We start from the raw sequence: 22,319 nt of genomic DNA on the forward strand, positions 1-22,319 counted from the left end.
AGGATAAGGTGGCAGCAGAGGATGAGATGGTCAGATGGCATCACCAACTCAATGGAAATGAATTTGAGCAAACCCTGGGAAGTAGTGGACAGAGGAGCCTGGAGGGCTACAGTCCATGAGGTTCCAATTTCCTGGTGGGGTTCTGCACTGGCCAAAGTCAGCCAGGAGCCAGAAAGCAGGGGAGCCTGATACCATGTCCGTCCAGGCTAGCCAACCAGGGCCAGAGTGGAGAGTGGATCTGAAGGTGCCCAGAAGATAGTGCATGCGCAGTGTAAAGAGCCTCTAGGTTCCAATTTCATGCCCATTGAGAAGGTGGGAGGAAGAAAATCAAGTATGATTTTACATCATTCTCTCCTCTCCCCCAGCATCTTTAATTGGTTTACAATGTTGTATAGTTCCAGGTGTACAGCAAAGTTATTCATATACATATACCCACTTTTTTAGATTATTTTCCCATAAAGGTCTACAGAGTACTAGGTAGTTTCCCAGTATCTTCATGACAAATTGTAAGTTTTTCCTACATGATCACAAGGCCTATGGTACCTCAAGTTGGTGGCCAACAGGAAATCCTAGTCGCTATGCTCAAGAATAATTCAACCTACCTGTTTGAGGAGCTGTGGCTAGGGGCAACATCTAACTGGAGCAAACCAATACCAACTTTCTCAGAGTTTAATAACCTTGCTCTGAGGAAGTCAGAAATGATTTTAAGAAACTCTGAACAAGATGTGCTGGGTTAGGCGCTAACTCCACCTTATGAAGACAGTGAAAATCAAGATGAGGGTTATTTTGAGAGTGTCCATTGCTAATTCCATGACCCACAAGTCAATTCTGTCATTGTCCAAGGTCTATACTACAGGAACACAGGTAAACACAACCTCAGGTTTTGGAATCAGCCAGATGTGGATTCCAATTCTGCGTCTTCCACTTACTGTGTTGCTGTGACCAAATCAACTGTTTTCTGGAAACCTCAATTTCCACCTATAAAATATGAGTAACAAAAGTAACTCTTCATGGAATGATGACTATTAAATAAAAAATTAGATTCTCAGTATCTGTCATTGTCCATACTTCTTCATCTTGACACTCAACAAATGGGAGTTATTATGCCACTGATAGTTTACAATAAGAGACGTTTTAAAGGGGATAAACTTCCAATACTTACAGGAAAGTTGTAAGCACTCTGTCGTCTTTTTTTTTTCTTTTTTGCTGCCTGGAGATTGCTAGAGTTGAAAAGGTTGCAAAAATCCAGACTATAATGTATTTTTAAATTTCTTTTTAAAGTTATCACACCCATTAACCTTCTGGAGGCAGTTTTCTAGTCGAAGTGGCTTGCTGACAACACTACTTTGAATACTTCTTTTACAGCAAGTAATAGCTTCCTTTCTACTTAGAAATTCAAGAGCCATTATTATGGGACTCTAATGTATTGAAAATGTTCTCAGCTGTTTCTAAGAGCTTTCTCTGTCTACCACCAGTTAATGACTCTATAGTGAGAAAGAAGCATTTCTCCATATTTAGGGGGAAAAAGTATCATAGATCAAAAAAGAATCTACTTATTAGTGCTGAGATACCAAAAGACCTTTGTTTCTGAATCAAGAATTTTAAGGAAAACCACATGGCTTCTAAAATTATTTTTCAGTTAATAGTCTTCAAACCTCACCACCAAAAGGTACTTTTGGGCCTAGATCAAGGGCTGAAATTCTTAAATTCCTCAAAATCCTCAGATTTCTGCTATAAATGTCTTCTCACTACCCTTTCATCTTTTTGGATCACTCAAGATGTGAATAAATGAAAATGTTTTCTATATTCCAAGGCCAACTGTGAACAGAGGCAGCAGACCTCGAAGGTTCATGACTGGCTTGTGTACCGTTTGACCACGCTGCCCAAACAGTGTTGGACATGTCCATGGTCTAAATTTGAGAAGCTCAAGTGTGTGTGGTGTGTGTTGGGGAGTAGCAGGGAGTGGTTTGACAGCCAAAATGATCAGATTTCTGATGTTAAAACAGGGTGAAGTACGTAATAAATTTTTTCTTTAAAATTATTAAAAGTACTCACAGTTAAGGTTGCACTGAGGAGTAAGTCACCAGAAAACAAAAGTGGAAAGTGATTGAAATCGCAGCTGAGGTCAATTCAAACGTGCACTGAAACCAGCCAACTCTGCACGTCAGACGCTGCATACGCTTTCAGTCACACATCTGCCCCTGATCCACATGCTTCCATAGCCGCCCAGTCCATCTTTCATTCACAACCAAGCTGTCTCCAACTCCTCAGTCATCCAGCTTCTAGGCCTTGTCCACCCCCTTGAGAACATCACTCAGGACCTACAAACTACCAAATCACCAGAGGTGTCAAGGTTGCAAAAGTGAAGGAAGTGAAGAACTGTGTCAAAGTGGAGACTAACAACCAAATAGGTTGTAAGCTTTTCCTATAAAGACATTATTGGAACTGGCAAAATTTGAATGGAATCTCCAGGTGAAGGGATATATGAAAATTCTCTGTATTGTTCTTACAGTAACTTATCTGGGAATTAGAAGGGGGCCAAACTGGAACTTCACATCACTTCTGAAACACAGGAGCTATAATACACAGTATTTTAGCTAAGTTCTGGCCTGGAGGGTAGAATCCCCTCGCACACAGCATTCTGTTATCAAGGTAGGATATAGTATCCAACTGCTGCGACTCAGGAAAAGTACTCATTTTCTACCAGTTTTTAAAAAGTAAGTGGCCTAAATCATTTCCAAGCTAAAATAAGTTACCAAACAAAAAAAACTATTCAAACTCTCAAGAGCCAGAGAGTGAAATAAGGAGAGGAATGCTTCATTTGAGGCAGAAACAGTAGGTCCTTGTTAGTCCAGGACTAAATGGCTGTAAAAGAAGGTCTGGGAAGATTTGAACTCTGTGATGAACTGACATGAGGTCAGGGGGTGTCCTGTGTAGCAAGATCTTTGACACAGAGGGCAGCAAGTCTTGAATAAACTGCTATATAGTAAATAATTCTGCATGATATTTTAACACTTCATGCTTCTCAAACTCCTTGTCTATACCATAACTGCTTTGAGCCATATCACAAAACTGCAAGGTCAGTGATTAACTGTGTAGATTCCAAGTACTATTTTCTTCTTGACTGGATTTTTGAGTCAATGTTTTATTAAAATTCACAGTTGATCAAGTGGAACAGGAGTTATAAGTAATCGTCCATGGATCTCTCTATCCCAGTGTAAGTTTCCCTAAATGGAAATTTAAACAATGAGAGATTTCAACTAAGCAAAACTACTAATCAAGAAGGGAAAAACCGTCTTTATAAATTAATTATAACAAGGAATAATCAGACCGCAAAGCACTCATACAGGTAAAAGAGGCCATATATACCTTAATATTTTTCATTTTTCCATTTGGATCAAGTAAATGAAAACAGACAGGACCTTATCACCCAGTCCCAGAGGTCCTTAGACGATTTAACACTCAAAGGCTAATTCACATTCCAAAGCATTCACAGAGAAAAGGTGTCCTAGTTAACAAAACCTATTCAACGGATAACTTTGCCATTCACCTTCCGGTTTGTGAAACTGGGATGACACAGAGGGCACATTTCTTGTTTTTATTTCAACATTTAAAATATTCACAGATGCAGTATTATATTCATCGACATCTCCATGGAAGATGTACCAAACAAAGCAGACAGGTATTCCACAAGTACAGAATTACATATTTGTTAACCATGTGAATGTTTACCACTAGAGTTTATCTAGAAAAACACCACTTTAAAAAAGAAAAAAAAAGCAAAAAGTGTTTTGAGTGTTTCTCTGAATTTCCATAAAAAGTGAGTTGCAAATAATTTCAGGAGACATCCTAAGTATTAGCACTTTTAAATTTCAGAATTTCATAGTACTCTTCTAATATACCCCCATCAGGAACACGTAATAATCAATACACAGTTCTTTCACTTTTCCCCTCAATAGCCAAGCCAGGATGTACCCTTTTTTCCTGTCTTTCTTCCTAAACACATTATGTAGAATAGGCTGATCATCACAGCATTTTGACTGGCTAACGAGGTAGGAGCATTCTTCTTTCAAAAGAAGTTCTTAGGCATTTATGAAGCAAAACAAGAACAAAATTATAAGAGTTTTTTTCTAGTGGTTGTTCTTTAAATAAAATGCCAAGAGCCCTGGAAATTGGTCAGATGCTACTTGTAGTTTAAAAAAACACAGAGGAAAAATTCATTAGAGAGGGCCTGCTACTGCACACATTCAAGGGCTGATGTGAATTCAATTAATTTTGGCATTACTAAGTAAGAAACCGTTGCCTCAAAATGCCATACTTTCTTCCTGGAAGAAATCTTACCAAGAAGGTAAAGTTGAAACAGAAAACATCACCCTTTCTTTTCTTTCCAGCACAAGTTATTTTCTCTTCTTTTAACCCAGTTCTCATCCCTTTCACACGAGATTGATAATTTCTGTATATTATATATTCAGTAATATATCAAAATGAATTTACCAAGAACCTTATCAAAAATCTGCCAGAGAAACACTCCTTAGGTGAAAGTGTTAATGACAATGTTAAACAGCTAGAAAATGCCTAGGTAACAGATTTCAGCACCATCTCTGTACTAGCAGATTGTTTCAAAATGCACGTACCTCCTAATTTCACATAAACCTACGAAAGCTACCCATTATTCCCTTTTCATTTATACCAAAATCAGAGTTATATGTTCTAACTACCCTTTCTGTATATATAAGGAATTTACAAATCTACCCAATTCAGTTACTGTTCCCAAATGAGGGGGAAGTTTTCAAACAAGTATGATTTGTCTAAAATACATATTCTGAACACTTTGGTACCTATTATGTGATATAGGCTAAAATATCAGAAAGGAGGATTTATTTCCTCAATTAATGCACATATTAGGGTTACTGCTTAAAAACATTTCTAAAAAAAATCTTTAAAATGTCAAAGAAACATAGCTGCCAGAAAAAAAACTAGTAACTCCATGTGGCCTGGCAGATGGTTTTGAATTAAGTCCTTGACAATTCTACTATAAAATGTTTTAGACGTAGTAATCAAACTTGGTATTATAGTGCAACTCTCTGATATGGCAGTAACCATTTGCGATTTGCTACCAAATGTCAGAAACAATTTTTCACATCTTTAAACTTTTCTTTTTAACTGTTCTATCTAGAACTATGTCCTGTCAATGTGATTAAAATATCAGTATGTCATCATCTAGGGTGAAGAGAATTCCTTTCTCTTCACTGCCGCCTTAATCTGTTACAGTTCCTTTATATTCTAAGGCACACCATGCCCTACTTATTGCTACAAAACCCCTGAAATCTGTGCCTCAGCCTATTTCTGCTTCATCATTATGGCTCAATGAAAATCAATTCAGAGTGCCTGCTAAAACTTAGTAACATTAAGTCTAGAATGCCATTGTCCAGTAGAAAAACTGCAAAAGAACCAAGCCTACTGAAGCAAAGGCCAAAAATCACAAATATGTGCTCAATATGCTCTTTCCCCTAAAAACTGACATTTACTATGACAGTTAAGCTCAGTGATATCTCTGGCTGTCCATAATCCATACTCAATGTTATAAAATAAAATGTTAGGCCAGTAAGCTTTCATAATTTCTATTAAATCCTAGTCTAATGTAACAATATCTGATTTTATAGATATCATCCCATGGTGAGTATGTATAATAAGTGAAAACAAATCAGACACCTAAGTTATTATTTTCTGCAGACTAAGCAATAAGATAACAACTACACAGAATACTACAGGTTATGACATACATTTACTTGCTCGGAGTTTTCAAACAAGCTATGTTGTTTATCAAACTATATCTCCTAATACTTAACACAGTAGAATTAGTAATTATAGTTCTCATATATTTTACTTACAAGTACCTTATTGAGATAACTAACATTTTGACAGTTTCAGACTTTCCAAATTAACACAACATATTCAAGAGAAAGAGCAAAGGCAAAATGAAAATTGAACATGACAAGATAGTTATTAGAAAGAAACAAAAGTGAGGGAAAAAGGGGAAAGTGAAATATCACTGAGGTCGGGGGAAAAAAAAATCAAACAAGTCCAGACATCTGATTAGAACAGATCAACTATGAATTTCACAAATCACAAGTTTATAAATTCAATGCAAAGCAAACCCTTTTGAACGGAAAGGCTGAGCTGAAACTAAAAGGTAGATAAAACTGTTATTTTTGGCCTTAAACAGTACCAACTCTTCTGATCAAAGAAGGCCACAACAGTTAAGATTGTATTACTTGATTTTATTTTACACTAGGTGGTGGACACAAAAGCAAGCCTCCTTAATAAAACTGACAATCAGCTTCACTCAGAACATTTTTAATAATGCACATTTAAAAAAAAGTATTCATCTTACAAATTGTTCTGCAATCGAAATATACAACAGCTTGGAAAACAATGTTTAGAAAACAAAAGCCAATGTAAAAAGACAGATTAAAACTACTAGAACAGTACAGGTTTTATATGGCTCTGATTTTACAGTTTTCTTACTGCATCATCAATGTCAGAAATCTGTTCCTTCAGCTGGCTCCATTGTTCAGGATTTAAAGATATACCTAAAAAAATGTTTAAAAATCAAAAGTTAAATCTACTTAAGCTCTTTTGAGGATTTTCTACTTCCAACTAAAATACTGTTTTATCAAAACTGCCATTTCAAATGGCACAATGGCACACTAAGAATCAAATCTCTTACATTTCTTTGTCATATTCATCACAATTACTTTTGTAGGTCCATCCTTCTATCCAGTTTTACTTTCAACACCACATCCTACATAATGCCTATTATACCCAGTGAGAACAAATAATGATTTGAAGATCTGGCTCACAAATGCTTACAAACTAGCAGGCTACGTGGCCAAGCTTATATTTGGTTTGTGACACCCCATTTCTACAACCAGCTGTTTCCAACATTTGCTCACAATTTCCACAGGAATTCAGCATGAATGACTTTGTGCTTTCTTCCAGAAGCACTCATTTCACTCTGGAAAAAGCCCTGAGACATGGCCCATGAACTTTCTAAATCATGCACACTGGGTTAAGCGTGCACTCTGGAGTCATGCTGCCAAGGTTCAAATACCAGCCTCACTGTCACTAACTCCATTACACCTCAGTTTCCTCACCTGTAAAAAGATGCTTATAACGCAAATAGCTGTTGTGAAAAATTAGCCAAAGTGAATAAAATCTCAGCATATCACCTGACAAACATTTAAAAATTAGCTAATGACATGTTGTTCCTATTTAAGATGAAAAAGTATGAACAGAAAGTACTCTGTACTTTAAACTTCTAGTGTTCTATTCCTTGACACATACAAAGAGAGAAACTAGAAATGGAAGAATTAATAAATTTCTCAAAAAACTGCTAGGAGGCCGTGGAATTGAGAAGAAGGAGGAGAATGTACTGGGACAACACTGAGGAAGGATTAATCAATCACTTTAGTAAATGTTTACAGTAACAAGAAATTTGCCATTGGCTACATTGGGGCAATTTGAATGATCAATCCAAAAGTGGCCTAAAGAAGAAAAGGGTGTGAAAACAAAGGTTTTAAGTTTAATAAAGTCAAAATTCAATGAGGCAAACATGGTGCTTTTCAAAATGGCATGCAGGCAAAATAGAAAAAAATAAGGAGGCATTTTTCATTAGCTAAGGATCAACCTAAAGCAGCTAACCAGCCAAATATAAGGATTTGTACTGGTACACAAATATTCTCTTGCTATTTCGTGAAAGAAAGTGTGCTTTTGTGATGATGCCATGCTTGGGACTGGATGAAGCACAAATGGAGGACATTTGTGCTTTAGGATATCACCCTAAAGAATATCCTTTGGAGATGAATCTGAAGTCAACACTGTAGATCAGGATTTTCCATTCCAGCTGTTACACTTTCCCAGTGTCCCCACTCTAGTTCGGAACTGAGGTCATCTTCTTAAAGACACATTCAAATTAACAATAAAGTGGCAGCCAACTGAAGTAATATTAGGGGTATTACTGGGGGAGGAGAAGGTATTTCAACAGCTATATTTAAGACATCTCATAAAGTAAGTTAAATGTCCAAAAATGCTATAGAAGACAAAGAGAATCTTTCAGGACCTATTCACTGCCAACATTATTCCAATTTCAAATAAAGTCCAAACAATTTCAAGCTTACATAATCCCAGTATTAGGACCAAATTTAGGAAATTAAACCTTACCTTTTCTTCCTGGTTTCATTTCACCTTCTGGATCCATCCAATATTCTCTGATATCAATTAAGACTTTCCCTTTAAAGTCCCGAACACTAACATACCTCATTTTCCCAATCTACAAAAGGAAAGAAAACATAAAACAGCTGTTTAACAATGATATCCATATTTATATTCTCACTTGCTGCACACTCACTCTACTTCTAAACACAAAAATAATTACAGTTCTCGATATCAACACTACATCAAAGGAGCTATCACTGTTAAAAAAGAAATCTTTCTAAGAAGATGAAACAAAGTACATGTCACATTTACAATCATTTTTACATTAAATGTGGGACATACATTAATGAAGTTACTTTGCTTTAAAAGAGAAGGAAATACTGTCACATGGTACAACATGCATGAACCTTGAGATCTTATGCTAAGTGAAATAAGCCCATCACAAAAAGCTTCATACTGGATGATTCCATTCAATATGAGCTACCTGGAGTAGTCAGGCCATATAGAAAGTAGAATGGTGGTTACCAGGGGCTAGGGATAGGGAGGGGAGAAGGCAATGGCACCCCACTCCAGTACTCTTGCCTGGACAATCCCATGAACGGAGGAGCCTGGGGGGCTGCAGTCCATGGGGTCGCTGAGAGTCGGACACGACTGAGCGACTTCATTTTCACTTTTCACTTTCATGCATGGGAGAAGGAAATGGCAACCCACTCCAGTGTTCTTGCCTGGAGAATCCCAGGGACGGGGGAGCCTGGTGGGCTGCCATCTATGGGGTCGCACAGAGTTGGACACGACAAGCGACACGCAGCAGCAGCAGGGATAGGGAGAAAGGGGGAGTTGTTATGTAATAGTTTTACAAGATGAAAAAGCTCTGGAAATGTGTTTCACAACAAATGTGAAAATATTTAATATCACTGTATGCTTAAAAATGGGGAAGATGGTTAAGTTTTATGTTAAGTCTTTTTTTTTTACGATAAAAATCATGAGAAAGCAAAATCTAGTACAAACTACAACTGTAGGAATCCACAGACTTGCCCAGCTACGCTGGTTTAGCAATCATTCTGAATATAAGAATCCAGAGTTCCAGTCAATGGGAACAAGAGAGCTTTTTCTTTTAGACATTCATTTCATATGACATTTTAACACACTCTACTTACAGTCTAAAACTGAGAATTTAGAACTTTTCATAGAAAACTATTTTTCAAAAATCTATTGCTGCCTAACTACCAATGGCACAGGGAAGGAAAAGGTTTTACTCAACAGTGACTACAAGCACTTTCCAACATATCTTATGCTGCTGCAATGTACTGTCTAGCACGTAAGCTAAGAAATTACACTTTCTAGTCAAAACCTCTACTCTCTCTACCTACCTCCTACCCATTTTAAACCTACTCTTCACTCTTACTAACTTAAAATATCAGCTATGATTTTGTGCTTAAGACACATCAAAAAGTTCCTTTCCTTACAAATCTGGGTCCCTTCATTATTAATCCCTTTTACCGGGATTGTGCTAACACAAGTACCCACTTACGGCTTTCATCTTGCCTGTGATGCGCTCAAGCTGCTTTTTCTTATCTCAGATATTATTCATTTTGCTTTAGTTTTTCATTCTCAAATAAGTTTCTTGTCCTGTTGGTGTGACCCCTACTTTCAGGGTATGTCTCATGCTTTGTGGAGAAAATACAGTCCATTAAGTATGGATAAATGCCTTAAATCTCTTACCCACATCATCATGAATTCCTAAGTTCTATACCTTTTGTATCCCATTTCTTCCATATATAGTTGACCCTTGGAACAACTCGGGGGGGTTAATCCAAGTATAAATTATAGCCAGGCCCTCCACATCTGAGGATTAAACCAACAGCAAATCATGAAGTATTTAGCATTGAAAACTATCCATGTATAACTGGACCCAGGTAGTTCAAATCTGCACTGTATTGTACATTCTTTCCCTTTCCACTGGTTTCGTATCTACCATTTCCAAACAGGTTCCATCTTCCCTTTCTAAAGTTACCAGTGATCTTACTGTCAGTATTAATGGCTTATTTTTTACAGTCCTCTTTGTATCCCTAGTGCCTGTCATATTGGGTTCCCAGCAAACTATTTTAACGGATGAATTAAATAAGACCAAAATAATTATCACAGTGAAACTCCCAATAGTGATTTATAATACTGACTTAAATGAATATGTAAAGTTATCTTAGGCACCTACAGCACTGACGTGAACACCATTTCATTCTGGTTTTGTGGTAAGCCCATGTGACAGATGAATAGATATAATTAAAATACACTAAAAACCTCCAAAATTAATACTGACTAGGTAAGTCAACTCTGCATTCAGTGTGGGCTTGAGCAGTAGAAGAGACTGCAAGTGGTGAAATCTGACCCTGAAAAACTACAAGCCATTACTTAAGGAAAAAGTGATGAGGGATAGACAAAGGAAAGGAGAAAGACACAATACTGATCAAGGATTCAGGGATACAGATTCAAGGATAGGCTGAATAGATGGAGCAAATACTGAAAAGGACTTGAAATGCCAGTAAGAGAATTCTGAAACCTTTATGTAGGTCTTTGGAATAAGAACCAAAAAAAGAAAGAAAAACAAAGGAGAATAACACCACCTTTTCTGCAAATCTTCCTTTTATTCCTGAGAAATCTGATGTAGAAAATGGTTACAACTTTAAAATCTCACTAGGAAAAAAAGTTAAAGATCAAGACCAAAAGCAATCTATTTTTCAAAAAAGACAATGTAAGTATATGAATGGCATTTTAAAGGCCGTTCTTAAATTAATAATAATACTCAGTCTTAAATTAATAATAATACTCAGTTATTTTATGTAACCAGCATGGCACAATACAGTTAACACTACACACTGTCAGTAGCTATGTTAACTCCTACCTCGATTGCTAGAAGCTTCTCACAAGCGTCCTCACCCACAATTTCAATGACGTGCATAACTGTTTTTGTTTGCCAAAGACGAACTTAAAGAGGTCTTTTCTTCCTCCCAAACATGGCTGACCATCACGTATTTAAACCTTTATGATTTTACAATTTGAAGTCCCTAAACATTTTTCAAATAATTTGTGATTGTAATAAATAAATTATTTAAAGTAGGGAAAAAGTATAGATCAATAAACTGACACTAAAATTTGGCAAAAATGCTTCAGAGAACACCAGCACCAAAGAACTGTGGGGGTGAAAAGGAAAAGAAAGCCTGATGACACAGAATGCTGCTGCTCCACCAAAATCTGAAACTTACTGTAACCAAAACTTACTGTGCATTTCCACTTTAACACAAATCTCCAAAGATGGACCCTACAGAAAACTGCACTGTGTTTATTCCATAACTTTTCATTCTCCCAGTCCAAAGCAGCAAATCCACAGCACACACATTCATCCCAGAGCTTAAGTGATAGACACTAGAGCGAAAAGAGAGCACGCTTCGCCCCTGACATCAGGAATAAACCAAGGTGTCTGCTCTCACCACTTCTTTTCAATACTGTTCCGGAAATAATAGCAATAAAGCAAGAAAAAGGATGATATAAAAGCAGACAAAACCATCAACAGAGAAAATTCTAACACATCATTAAAAATATATATTTCACATTTATAAAATATAGAATGTTATAATTTACATATATTATGTAATATTATATATATTTTTAGCAACGAATGACTAGAAAATGATATTAGGAAATAATACATTTGAGATAGAATCAAAACACACAAAATGCTTTGGAATAAATTTGACAGAAGATATAACAGAAAAATTACAAAACAGAAATTCAAAAAGATCTAAATTAATGGAGAAAGATACCAATATGATCAAGTCGCAGATTTTTTCCAAGCTGTTCTTCAGCTTTCGCGATCCCAATCAAAATCCCAGTAGACTTTATAAAAACTGAAGAACTGATTATAAAATGTGTATGTAAATACAAAATACATAGAATAGCAAAAATAATTCTGAAGGTGAAAAACGAACAATGTTAAAGGACTTACGCTACCTGACTGCAAAACTCACCATAAAAGTACAGTAATTAAGACAGTGTGGTACTGAAGTAAAGACAGGCATACAGATCAATGGAATACAACAGAGTTTAGAAATAGATATTTTACATATTTACTGATTTTCTTTATAAATATCCAAGGTGAGTCAACAGGAAAAGAACAGTCTTTTCAACAAACGGTAACAGAACAACTAGATTATCTGTACAGGGGTGAAAAATGAGTCTCAACAACTGCCTCACACTACAGACAGAGAAAACTAATTCTACTAGTTTTCTAATGAGCAGACCTATTCTATTAGTGACCTATTTCTAATTAGTGACCTATTCTCAAAAGATGAGTATTTAGTTTTGTTTTTTTTTAATCTTGTCTTACGACTACTCCAAACAATTTTAATTTAGATTTTAGATTTGTCTTTGGTAAAGTGTACCTGATAACCTGGATCCTTAAAGATTCTAGCAATCTCTAACAAAGTTCCACTCTGGAAGCTATTTTCTAGGCATTTTCTTGGCAAATGAAAAACATAGAAAACATATAGTACTATTTTTTAAATTAAATAAAACTTATTACAAATTTACAAAATACAATGAGAGTAACTGATTTTCCTTTTAAAAATCCCATCCTGCACCTTTCTAATAAATTATCAAACCATTATTACTAATAAAGTCTTCATTTTATATAACGAATGTACTCACTCTAACATGCTTTGGATTCAAATTAAAAGTCAGTATTAACCACCAAAATATTTTTCTACGGCCAAAATACCATTTCAAGGAAAAGGCTCTAATGGCAGTGAAATTAAATGTTGTATTATCTCTTCAATCAATCAATCCTAAAGGAAATCAACCCTGAATATTCATTGGAAGGACTGATGCTGAAGCTCCAATACTTTTGCCACCTGATGCGAAGAGCTGACTCACTGGAAAAGACCCTGACGCTGGGAAAGATTGAGGGCAGGAGGAGAAGGGGACGACAGAGGATGAGATGGTTGGATGGCATCAACTCAATGGACATGAGTCTGAACAAGCTCCAGGAGATGACAGGACAGGGAAGCCCGGTGTGCTGCATTCCATGGGGTTGCAAAGAATCAGACTCGACCTAGCAACTGAACAATAACAATTCTCTTAGAATGCCTACACAGACTACTTTCACAGACTAGATCTTGAAAAGTCACTCTGAAAATAAGGCCTATGAACCTCCCAGAGGCACTTTCAAAAGAATGGGGCATCTATAAATAGCCTTTCAGGCTTGGGATCCTTTCAAATGAAGGTTTAAGAACTGAACTCACTTCTTTTTGGTGAGATAACCTCCCCATAATAAAAGAACTAGTTTCCCCAGCCTGCTCTAATATAATAAAATCTCTAAACGTGGGTCCTGGTTTATCTGTACAAACAAGGGTAAGGCAGACAAGATAAAATCCACTAAGAGGCTACAGAGGCTCTATTATTATCCAAGTATAAGTAGGCATATAGCAAACAGAACTGATCAGAGAAAAGCCCAAGATAGTTGCAAGTAAATACTTGAAAGAAGTCTGTATCTTTAGTATAAACATTAAGTTGAAATATTCCAAAGTATTCCTTCATTCTATACAGGCGGAAAGGCTATGAAAGGAAGTGATACTCTCTTGCAGATTTTACATTTCATTCTGCCCCTTAAAATAGCTTTCAAGTGCACTTAGAAGAAAGTTCAACTCCTAAAAATGGCCTCCCAATAGCAAAGCCCTACAAGAGCTGACCCTTCACCTTCTTTACCAACTAGACCTCCTACCTACACTCTCAGCCAACCTTCCTGCACAATCCAAGCTCCTTCCCACTTCAAGGCATCTGCACAATGCCCTCTACTTTGAAAATGCTTTCCTCTCCCCCACACTTGGCACAGCTGGCTGCTCCTTTATGTCGTAAACTTCAAATGTCACTTCCTCAGGAAAGATTCTCAGCATTTTCTCACTCATAATTATCTGCACTTTAACTTCTCAGCCTTTATCATAGTTTTAATCATATTGTCTACTCAAATAAATGAGGGCCCTTTCATAATTCTTCCTTACAAACAGCAATTTATGTTCTCTATTGAATTAGTCTACTCCTAGTACCTCTAAAATATACAAAAGTCCGAAGACTAAAGCCCATAAGTAAATAATCTGCACTTTGTCATTTTTTACATAATTTTTAATTTTAAAATGTATGTATTTAAAATGTACAACTTGATTCAATATTCAGACACTCAGAGTGAAAAAACTACTAGTATATTCAAGCTAACACATTACCATTTTTTGCATGACTGGTACATCTGAAAATCCACCTGCTGCTGCTGCTGCTGCTAAGTTGCTTCAGTTGTGTCCAACTCTGTGCAACCCCATAGAGGCTCCCCCGTCCCTGGGATTCTCCAGGCAACAACACTGGAGTGGGTTGCCATTTCCTTCTCCAATGCATGAAAGTAAAAAGTGAAAGTGAAGATGCTCAGTCGTGTCCAACTCTTAGCGACCCCATGGACTGCAGCCTACCAGGCTCCTCCATCTATGGGATTTTCCAGGCAAGAGAACTAGAGTGAAAATCCACTTAGTACAGTTCAAATGTTCATTACAGTGTTAAGTACAGTTATCAAGTGTCTTATTTCTTAATCCAGACATATAAAAGGCAAAATTGAATAAAAACATCCAATTTCTAGTTTCCCATTCTCACCTTAATACTGGTACTCTGTCTTTCAAGGACATCACTAACTTTTTCAAAAGGGTGCACACACACACAAGTCTCGCTTTCTAATAAAAACATGTTTGCATTCTCATCATGTCCAACCTTCTGGCTTCAACTAATACTAACGTCTCCTTTGTATCTTTTTTATGTTCCCACAAAGTACTTACTTTTTTCTTGTTCCCATTACCACACTCTTCTTACCTTCTTTCACCTTCTCTTACCTATATCCTCTTTTTCCTTCCATCCTAAGTTATCACAAGACATGTACTCAATCACCTCCTCTTCCCTCTCTGGTTTATGCTTACTTCAGTGGAAGGCTTCAGTCAACTGCACTAATGTTTCCCACATGAACATTTCCCAACTAAATCCTCCAGGTGCCAAAGGAAAGACACTTTACCACACTTATAATCAGGTCACAAAGGCCAAACTTAACCACCTTTGCCATTTATCAGTGAAACCATCTCTACTGTCTCAAATCTGAAACCAGTCTTCACTGATTGCTTCATTCCTCCAGTCCACTCTTCCTCACTAGCTCTCTTAATCATCACTATTCCATCTGCTGGGAAAACCATCTAAGCCCTTATCACCTCACATCAATTTATCATCACTGCCTCTCCCATAAATCCTTCTTGTACCACGATGCCAATAACAAGTCTCCCTAAAACAAGATAAGAAACCCAAGGGAAAAAGCTGTATCAGTAATTTCATCAAAGCCCTCTAATGTATTTCCCTCACTACTCAACCTTATTTCTAACCCCCTCCCCCACCCAATATATAAACAGAAGGCTCATTTTCTCATTTACCTTTTCTGTTATCAAGCCAAAATTAGGCAGGTCATATCGCAGTCTCCCCTCTAGTAGTATCCTATCCACAGTGCACAGCCCAGTGCTAGACCTACCTCCTCCAATCTTCTCTATAAATGTGCAGTTTTCAATCTTTCTTCTTTTGATTCCTCTAACTTTTAAACTCCCTTTGTTTTAAATACAGCAAAACCACAGAACTCTAGATCGTAACAAAAATCTAGCATCATATAAATTGCTTTCATTTCTACCAACTTCTTCTTATATTTCAAGGACTATCCTTAGTCAAGAGAGTAATATACAGAAGAGATTAGTAGGCATTATCAGATGAGGTACTTTTCATATTCTTCAGATCAAGCTGGGTAACACTTCTGGATTAAGGAAATACCAGTTTTACCTGAAACATATTATCATCTCTGCTGCTGCTGCTCTGCTTGGAGGATGACAGCGCTCTGGAAGTTTCACCAGTTTTTTGCTTCTTTACAGGTTTTTCGGGAGCAACTTGCTTTTTCCTCTTTAGCTTGAAAGAAAAGCAAAAATATGGTTAAAATTTGCATAAGAACAAAATGCATTTCAGGTTCAAAAGATTGCATTACTTTTTAAGACTTAAAAGGATCAAAAGATTACACTTATTAATAAAAAATCATCAATATATACACAGGCAAGTTTTGTTTTCCCTGACAACAGAACTATGAAACTAACACACCACTGTTATCTAGTACAATGTTTTCAAGCTTTTGGGTTTCCTGGGAAACCAAGATACTTCAGGCATTAGAGTGGTATTCACAAGACCAACAGTTATATTATAGATTGGGATCCCACATAAAATTTCTGTGAGAAAAAAAAGACTGAGGGGGGCTACTGTTGCTTTTAAATACACTTAAAACTTTTGGAAACCTACTAGTCAGTTATTTTTTACAAAGAAAAACATACTAATTAGAAAGACAACAACCAATTTATGATTATTTATGCCTGCCTATTCCAAAAGGGACTTGGACTTCCCTGATGGTTTAGTGGTTAAGACTCTGTGATCCCACTGCAGGGGGCCGGGGTTCAATCCCTGGTCAGGTAACTAGATCCATCCCACATGCCACAACTAAAAAAAAAGAAAAAATATTCTGCATGTCACAGGAAGACAGAAAATCCCAAGTGCCACAACTAAGACCCAGTGCAGCCAAATATATAAAATACTTTAAAAAAAAAAAAAAAAAAAAGGACGAGAAAACCAAAAGGGACTTAAATTGGTTCAGGGAGTTTATGAGTAGGGAAAGCTAAGAAAGCTATTTTGTACTGGAGACCAGAGGTCAATAACTCATCACAAAACTTCCTCATCACAAAAAAATCACTTTAGACAGCAATGTGTTAGACTAGCATTCAAAATCAAAACGTTTTAAAAGCAGCATTGCTATAAAAGCTTTTTATATAGACTCATTCTCAAAAAAGAGCTAACAGTCCATGAAAATCAGTAGAGTTCCCAATTCAAACAGTAGAGGGCAGTCATGTTCCTTGAAGTGAAGTGAAAGTGGCTCAGTCGTGTCCAACTCTTTAGGGCCCCATGGACTATGCAGTTCATGGAATTCTCCAGGCCAGAATACTGGAGTGGGTAGCTGTTCCCTTCTCCAGGGAATCTTCCCAACCCAGGGATCGAGCCCAGGTCTCCCGCACTGCAGGAGGATTCTTTACCAGCTGAGCCCCTCCTGGTTCCCCAAGCCCAACAACACTGGAGTGGGTAGCCTATCCCTTTGCCGGCTCATGGATCTTCCCCACCCAGGTGGATTTTCCCGACCCAGGGAATGCAGGGGTCTCCTGCACTGAAGGCAGATTCTTTACCAACTGAGCTCTCAGGGAAGCTTCTTAGTTCCTTAGTGGAAGGTATAAATTATTACTGTTTTACCAAATTATATGATACTAGGCAAAATAAAATGTATATATTTAGGTACACAAACCTAAAGAGTGGATTCATCTAATGGAAGTACTTGCAGGATTAATAGTACTGTTTAGGATAAATAGCAAAAATTAGCTCACTAAGCAATTACTCTTTTTATCAGTTCTGTATAGTCCCTGTAGACTGGTACATCCCCTGCATGTAAAAGCTCAACAAAGAATCTGTTAAATGAATGTATTCAAATGATATACTGTGTGCAAATTGAAAACTAAAAGACATTTCCTTCTCAAATATAGCTATGCATGCTCTTTGAAGCTTTTTTCCAAGCAAAATTATATGTATTTCAAGATCCTCATAGAAGCTCTCTTTTAACTAACACTATTAACTGAGCTCAGAGACACAACTATGTAGCTACTAGGAGATAAAGGACAGTTGTGGAAGAAGCCCTCACTACAGTGTGAGATCTTCAGTTAAGCAGAATGCAGTTAAGCTTACAGCACAATTATCATCTAATGCAGAAAAAGCCTTTTCTATCAAAATGGGTAATTTCATGCTAGCTTTGCTGAGTGCTGATTTAACTAAAAGGAGAGGATCAGAGTAAATAACACTCTAATTTAAAACGTACCAAGCCAAATTTTATGTAATCTTCAGAGCCTAAGAAGACTATCAAACTGATTTCTGTTTTCAAAAAGTTCATATAATATGGCTCAACTACTATACAGAATGGGATTCCCAGGTAGAAAATCTGCCTGCTAATGCAGGAGACTCGAGTTTGATTCCAGGGTAGAGAAGATCCCCTGGAGGAAGAAATGGCAACCCACTCCAGTATTTTTGCTTAGAAATCCCACGGACAGAGGAGCCTGGCGGGCTACAGTCCATGGGGTTGCAAAGAGTCAGACATGACTTAGAACGCACAAGCACTATAAAGAATACCTACAGTTTAAAAAGTCTACTAAGCAATAGCTAATAGTGGCTTTGGCCTAAACTTAGTGCTATTCCCCCGGGGTCTGAGGTAGAGGTTGTAAGGCTCCTAAAAAGCCTCAAAAGGAAACTTGCTGAAGTCAGAAAACTTGCTCAAGTCTGACTTCAGGGTGTGGCCTGCTTGTATACCACAAGCATCTAGGCATTTCAGTCAAGTGGGTCAGGGGCCACCTGCACTTTCAGAAACATCCATCCAGGCTCTCATTTTAAGGTTCTGAGACGCTCTGCTGTCCTTCAGAACCAATACTGCTGAATTAAGTATCAAAAAATGACCTGGAGTAGTAACAGTCACCTTTTTGTCAACTTCACTGTCAGAATCGCTACCGGAAGAGCTTGAAGAAACAAGTTCCTTTGACTTAGGCATTCTGAAAGAAAAATACATTATGTAAATAATTCATAAACTTTTTCATTACCTTCAACTTAACTCTACCCCAAAGATTCAAGAAGTTCCACAGTTCATTCTACCATTGTGGGGCACTAGAACTGTTACACTGAGCACAATGCTATAGAAGTTATGCTCTTAATCTAAAGCTCTTCCATGTTGAAAATAACATGCAGAGGGAAGAGTTCTAAACCCAGCAAAGAACTAAATGTCATACACATCTCATACTCCTACATCTATTTCTTTCTCAAAGTCAGTGGGTCTTTTTATACTTTATTTTAGCAGGGTTAGATGATTATGGATAGGAGTTAGATGTTTACAGATAAAGTACACTGCAAAGAGACAGCTGACAGCAATCACTGTCAAACCAGGAAGAAATATGAACAATTCTCAGTATTGCTTTTTATTTCCCACCAATGAGACTTACATACAATTATTCATTGCAGGAATTAATCCCAATGTACACACAGCATGGTGGACAACTGTACTATACAGCTGTCTTTATCTAATTAGCTTTATCATTATAGTCATACTTTTCATGTTCTGTATAGGTTCTTAATCTTTTCGTTTTGACCATTCCAATCAAAACAGCAAGTTCTGATTCAAAGTTATACATAATTAACGTTCACTTACATTTCACACTGATTTTCTACTCTGAAATATAACTAAAATTTGAAGAACCTGCTTACGGGAGGGGTAAATCCTTTCCTCCACTTCCTATGACCCTAGTTCCCTAGATTTTGGAGATCCCCCCAGACAGAGGTACCTAGGCTAGTGCCTTCCCTGTGGAGTTTACAGAGTGCCTGAACCTAAAACAGAGTCTTGTGCCTCTATGTTTCCCACATTTCAAGGAATTTCATGCTCTACCTCTTTTCAAAGCACTTGTAATACCAAGTGGTAAAACTCCATGTATTTTCATAGCAAGTATCTTTCGCTCCCTGCATCTCCAATTCAGAAGAGACTGAGCCCTATTAATTTCTATATGCCCTCAAGGGCCCAATATACACAAGAGACACCGTAAATGTTTGCTGAATAAAAGAGAAAAAAAAGACTTCAACAACCATAAATAATTCAGCTGTGGACTAAACTTGCATAGCAATGGCATTCAATGTGTCTCACAAGAGGAGGTCAAGGTAAAAGAAATGGGCCATCCCTACTCTAGCCACTAAATTCAAAAAGCTCAAACCATGCTCCACCCAGCCATGTTGATTTTAACTGGCAATTTCTTGATAACAAGAAGAGTAAATTCAGAGGGGAGCCAGCAACGTTCACAACCACATTTTATACATTAATCCAGTTACTGCTCCACTTTACAGCCTAATCTCCAAAATCAATGTAGTTGTTTCTGTGTGCTAGCTGCTAATAATGCCAAGAAGCTTTTTTTTTTTTAAGGTAATTAAATTGAACATAACCTATTTTTCACTTTGAAACGGTCAAGCATAACTACACCATCTGCTCATTAAAGGTGCCCGGGGTGGCTAAGATCATTTCAAAGAACCACCTCGTGTTTAACCCAAATAAGTCCCTCCGTCATGAAAACCAGATAATGGTAACTAAACCACTCTTTGAACTACTAACAAAATATATTTTCACTTTTACTTAATGAGCCTTTACTGTTCGGGAGCGGGGAGTGGGGACGGCGTGGCTCGTAATTCAGGCAAAGTAATACTGAATTACGAGTAATAGTCGTGCGGAATATACAGAAAAGGCAAAAAACAGCTTAAAAAAAAAAGGAAATCTTCATTTTTAATAAAGGCCTGGGGGAAGAAGGATTAGAAAATAAGAGGTAAAGATAAACTAGAACTAAAGGGCACGAGAATTCGGTACCACACGAGGGTGGTAAGCACCCAAACGGGGGAAGCGGGTCCCGGGATGCCAGCAAGCCTCCCGAACCCCGGGACAGGCGATGGCTGGGGCGGTGGGAGACAGGTTGGTCGGAGGGGGCGTAGGAGGCGGCGAAATGCAGAGGAGACGGAGTGGGAAGAGGAGGGACTTGCACCAAGCGCCATTTTCTTCCCTCGAATAGCTCACTCCCCCTCAACACACCAGCCGTTCACTCCTCCACCCACGGACTCCCCCGCCGCACCCCCGGCCTCCTCAGACCCGGTCCGCTCCCTCCCGTCCCTAGAGCGTCCCAGCTCCGGGGAGCAAGGATGAGGACCCCAGAGACGCAGGCCCCGCACGCGCCCCCGCCCGGGACCGGGCCGCTGCTGCATTGTCCCGGGGGTGCCCCGGGCCCCTTCCCGAGGCTCCTCGGCCCCGCCCGGCCGCACCCGCCGCCCGAGATCGCCTCACCCGCTACCCCGGGGCCGTTCCCGGGAGCCAGCTTCAGGCGCCAAGGGGCCTGAAACGCGTGGGGCTCGTAGTCCGGGACGGAGGAGGGGGTCCGGAGAGGCCGAGGAAGGGAAGGGGGAGATCAGGCAGCGCCGCCATTTCCTGCGGCCGTGGCCGACAAGGAACCCGGGCGTCAGGCGGAGAGTGGCCGAGCTGGGAAGGTAGGGGTCGGCCGAGCGGTGCTTCGACGGGTAGGGGGTGGGGGCGGGGTCCCGTGCACTCACGCTCCGCTCCAGTAGCCGAAGTGCCTGCTGCTCTCTCACTAGCGACTGACAGAGAAACGGAAGTGACGGCAGCAGAGAGACGCCGGCCCCGCCCCGCTGAGACTACGCACACGCGACGGGGCGTGGCTTCCTCGCCAAAACCCGACACCGAAACCCTTTCCAGGGCCTTAAAGGGTCCGCCCCTCATCCTAAACTGAAACCGGGAAAGATGCAGCGAAGATTGGATTTGACTGTGAGTGAAAGAGGGAACGAACTAAACATGAATGGCTAGCAACGATGGTCTTTCCAGTGGTCATATATAGATGTGAGAGTTGGACTATAAAGAAAGCTGAGCACCGAAGAATCGATGCTTTTGAACTGTGGTGTTGGAGAAGACTCTTGAGAGTCCCTTGGACTGCAAGGAGATCGGACCAGTCTATCCTTAAGGAAATCAGTCCTGAATATTCACTGGAAGGACTGATGCTGAAGCTGAAACTCCAATACTTTGGCCGCCTGATGCGAAGAACTGACTCATTTGAAAAAACCCTGATGCTGGGAAAGATTGAAGGCTGGAGAAGAACGGGACGACAGAGTATGAAATGGTTGGATGGCATCGCCGACTCAATGGACGTGAGTTTGAGTAAACTCAGGAGTTGGTGATGGACAGGGAGGCCTGGCGTGCTGCAGTCCATGGGGTCGCAAGGAGTCTGACAAGACTGAGCGACTGAACTGATGAGCACCGTGCTTTGCACTTGTTCCATTAATGTTTCTTGTGTTAAAGTGAAATGTCTGAAGAAAGATCTGAAAAAGAACCCTTCTGG

At 38.8% G+C, this 22,319-nt stretch overlaps 1 protein-coding gene across 1 annotated transcript; it reads right to left on the bottom strand.

Annotated features, from left to right (window-relative positions):
* SUB1 (SUB1 homolog, transcriptional regulator) lies at positions 3,585–21,616 on the bottom strand. Its single transcript, XM_005694825.3, has 5 exons — positions 21,520–21,616; positions 18,872–18,944; positions 16,111–16,233; positions 8,224–8,332; positions 3,585–6,593 (listed from the first exon to the last, which is right to left on the bottom strand). The coding sequence occupies exons 2-5, from the start codon at positions 18,941–18,943 to the stop codon at positions 6,514–6,516; spliced, it is 384 nt and encodes a 127-aa protein (XP_005694882.1). The 5' UTR covers position 18,944; positions 21,520–21,616; the 3' UTR covers positions 3,585–6,513.

This window comes from Capra hircus, chromosome 20, assembly GCF_001704415.2.
Source record: "Capra hircus breed San Clemente chromosome 20, ASM170441v1, whole genome shotgun sequence".
In the NCBI taxonomy this organism is placed as follows: Eukaryota; Metazoa; Chordata; class Mammalia; order Artiodactyla; family Bovidae; genus Capra; species Capra hircus.

Bases quoted from the DNA above. Each gene is read 5' to 3' on its own strand.
- SUB1 (XM_005694825.3), bottom strand. From the start codon at position 18,943: ATGCCTAAGTCAAAGGAACTTGTTTCTTCAAGCTCTTCCGGTAGCGAT. The intron at 16,234-18,871 runs GTGACTGTTACT...TTTTCTTTCAAG, and splicing joins ACAGTGAAGTTGACAAAAAG to CTAAAGAGGAAAAAGCAAGT. The intron at 8,333-16,110 runs GTAAAACTGGTA...TTCCTTTTGTAG, and splicing joins GAGATGATAATATGTTTCAG to ATTGGGAAAATGAGGTATGT.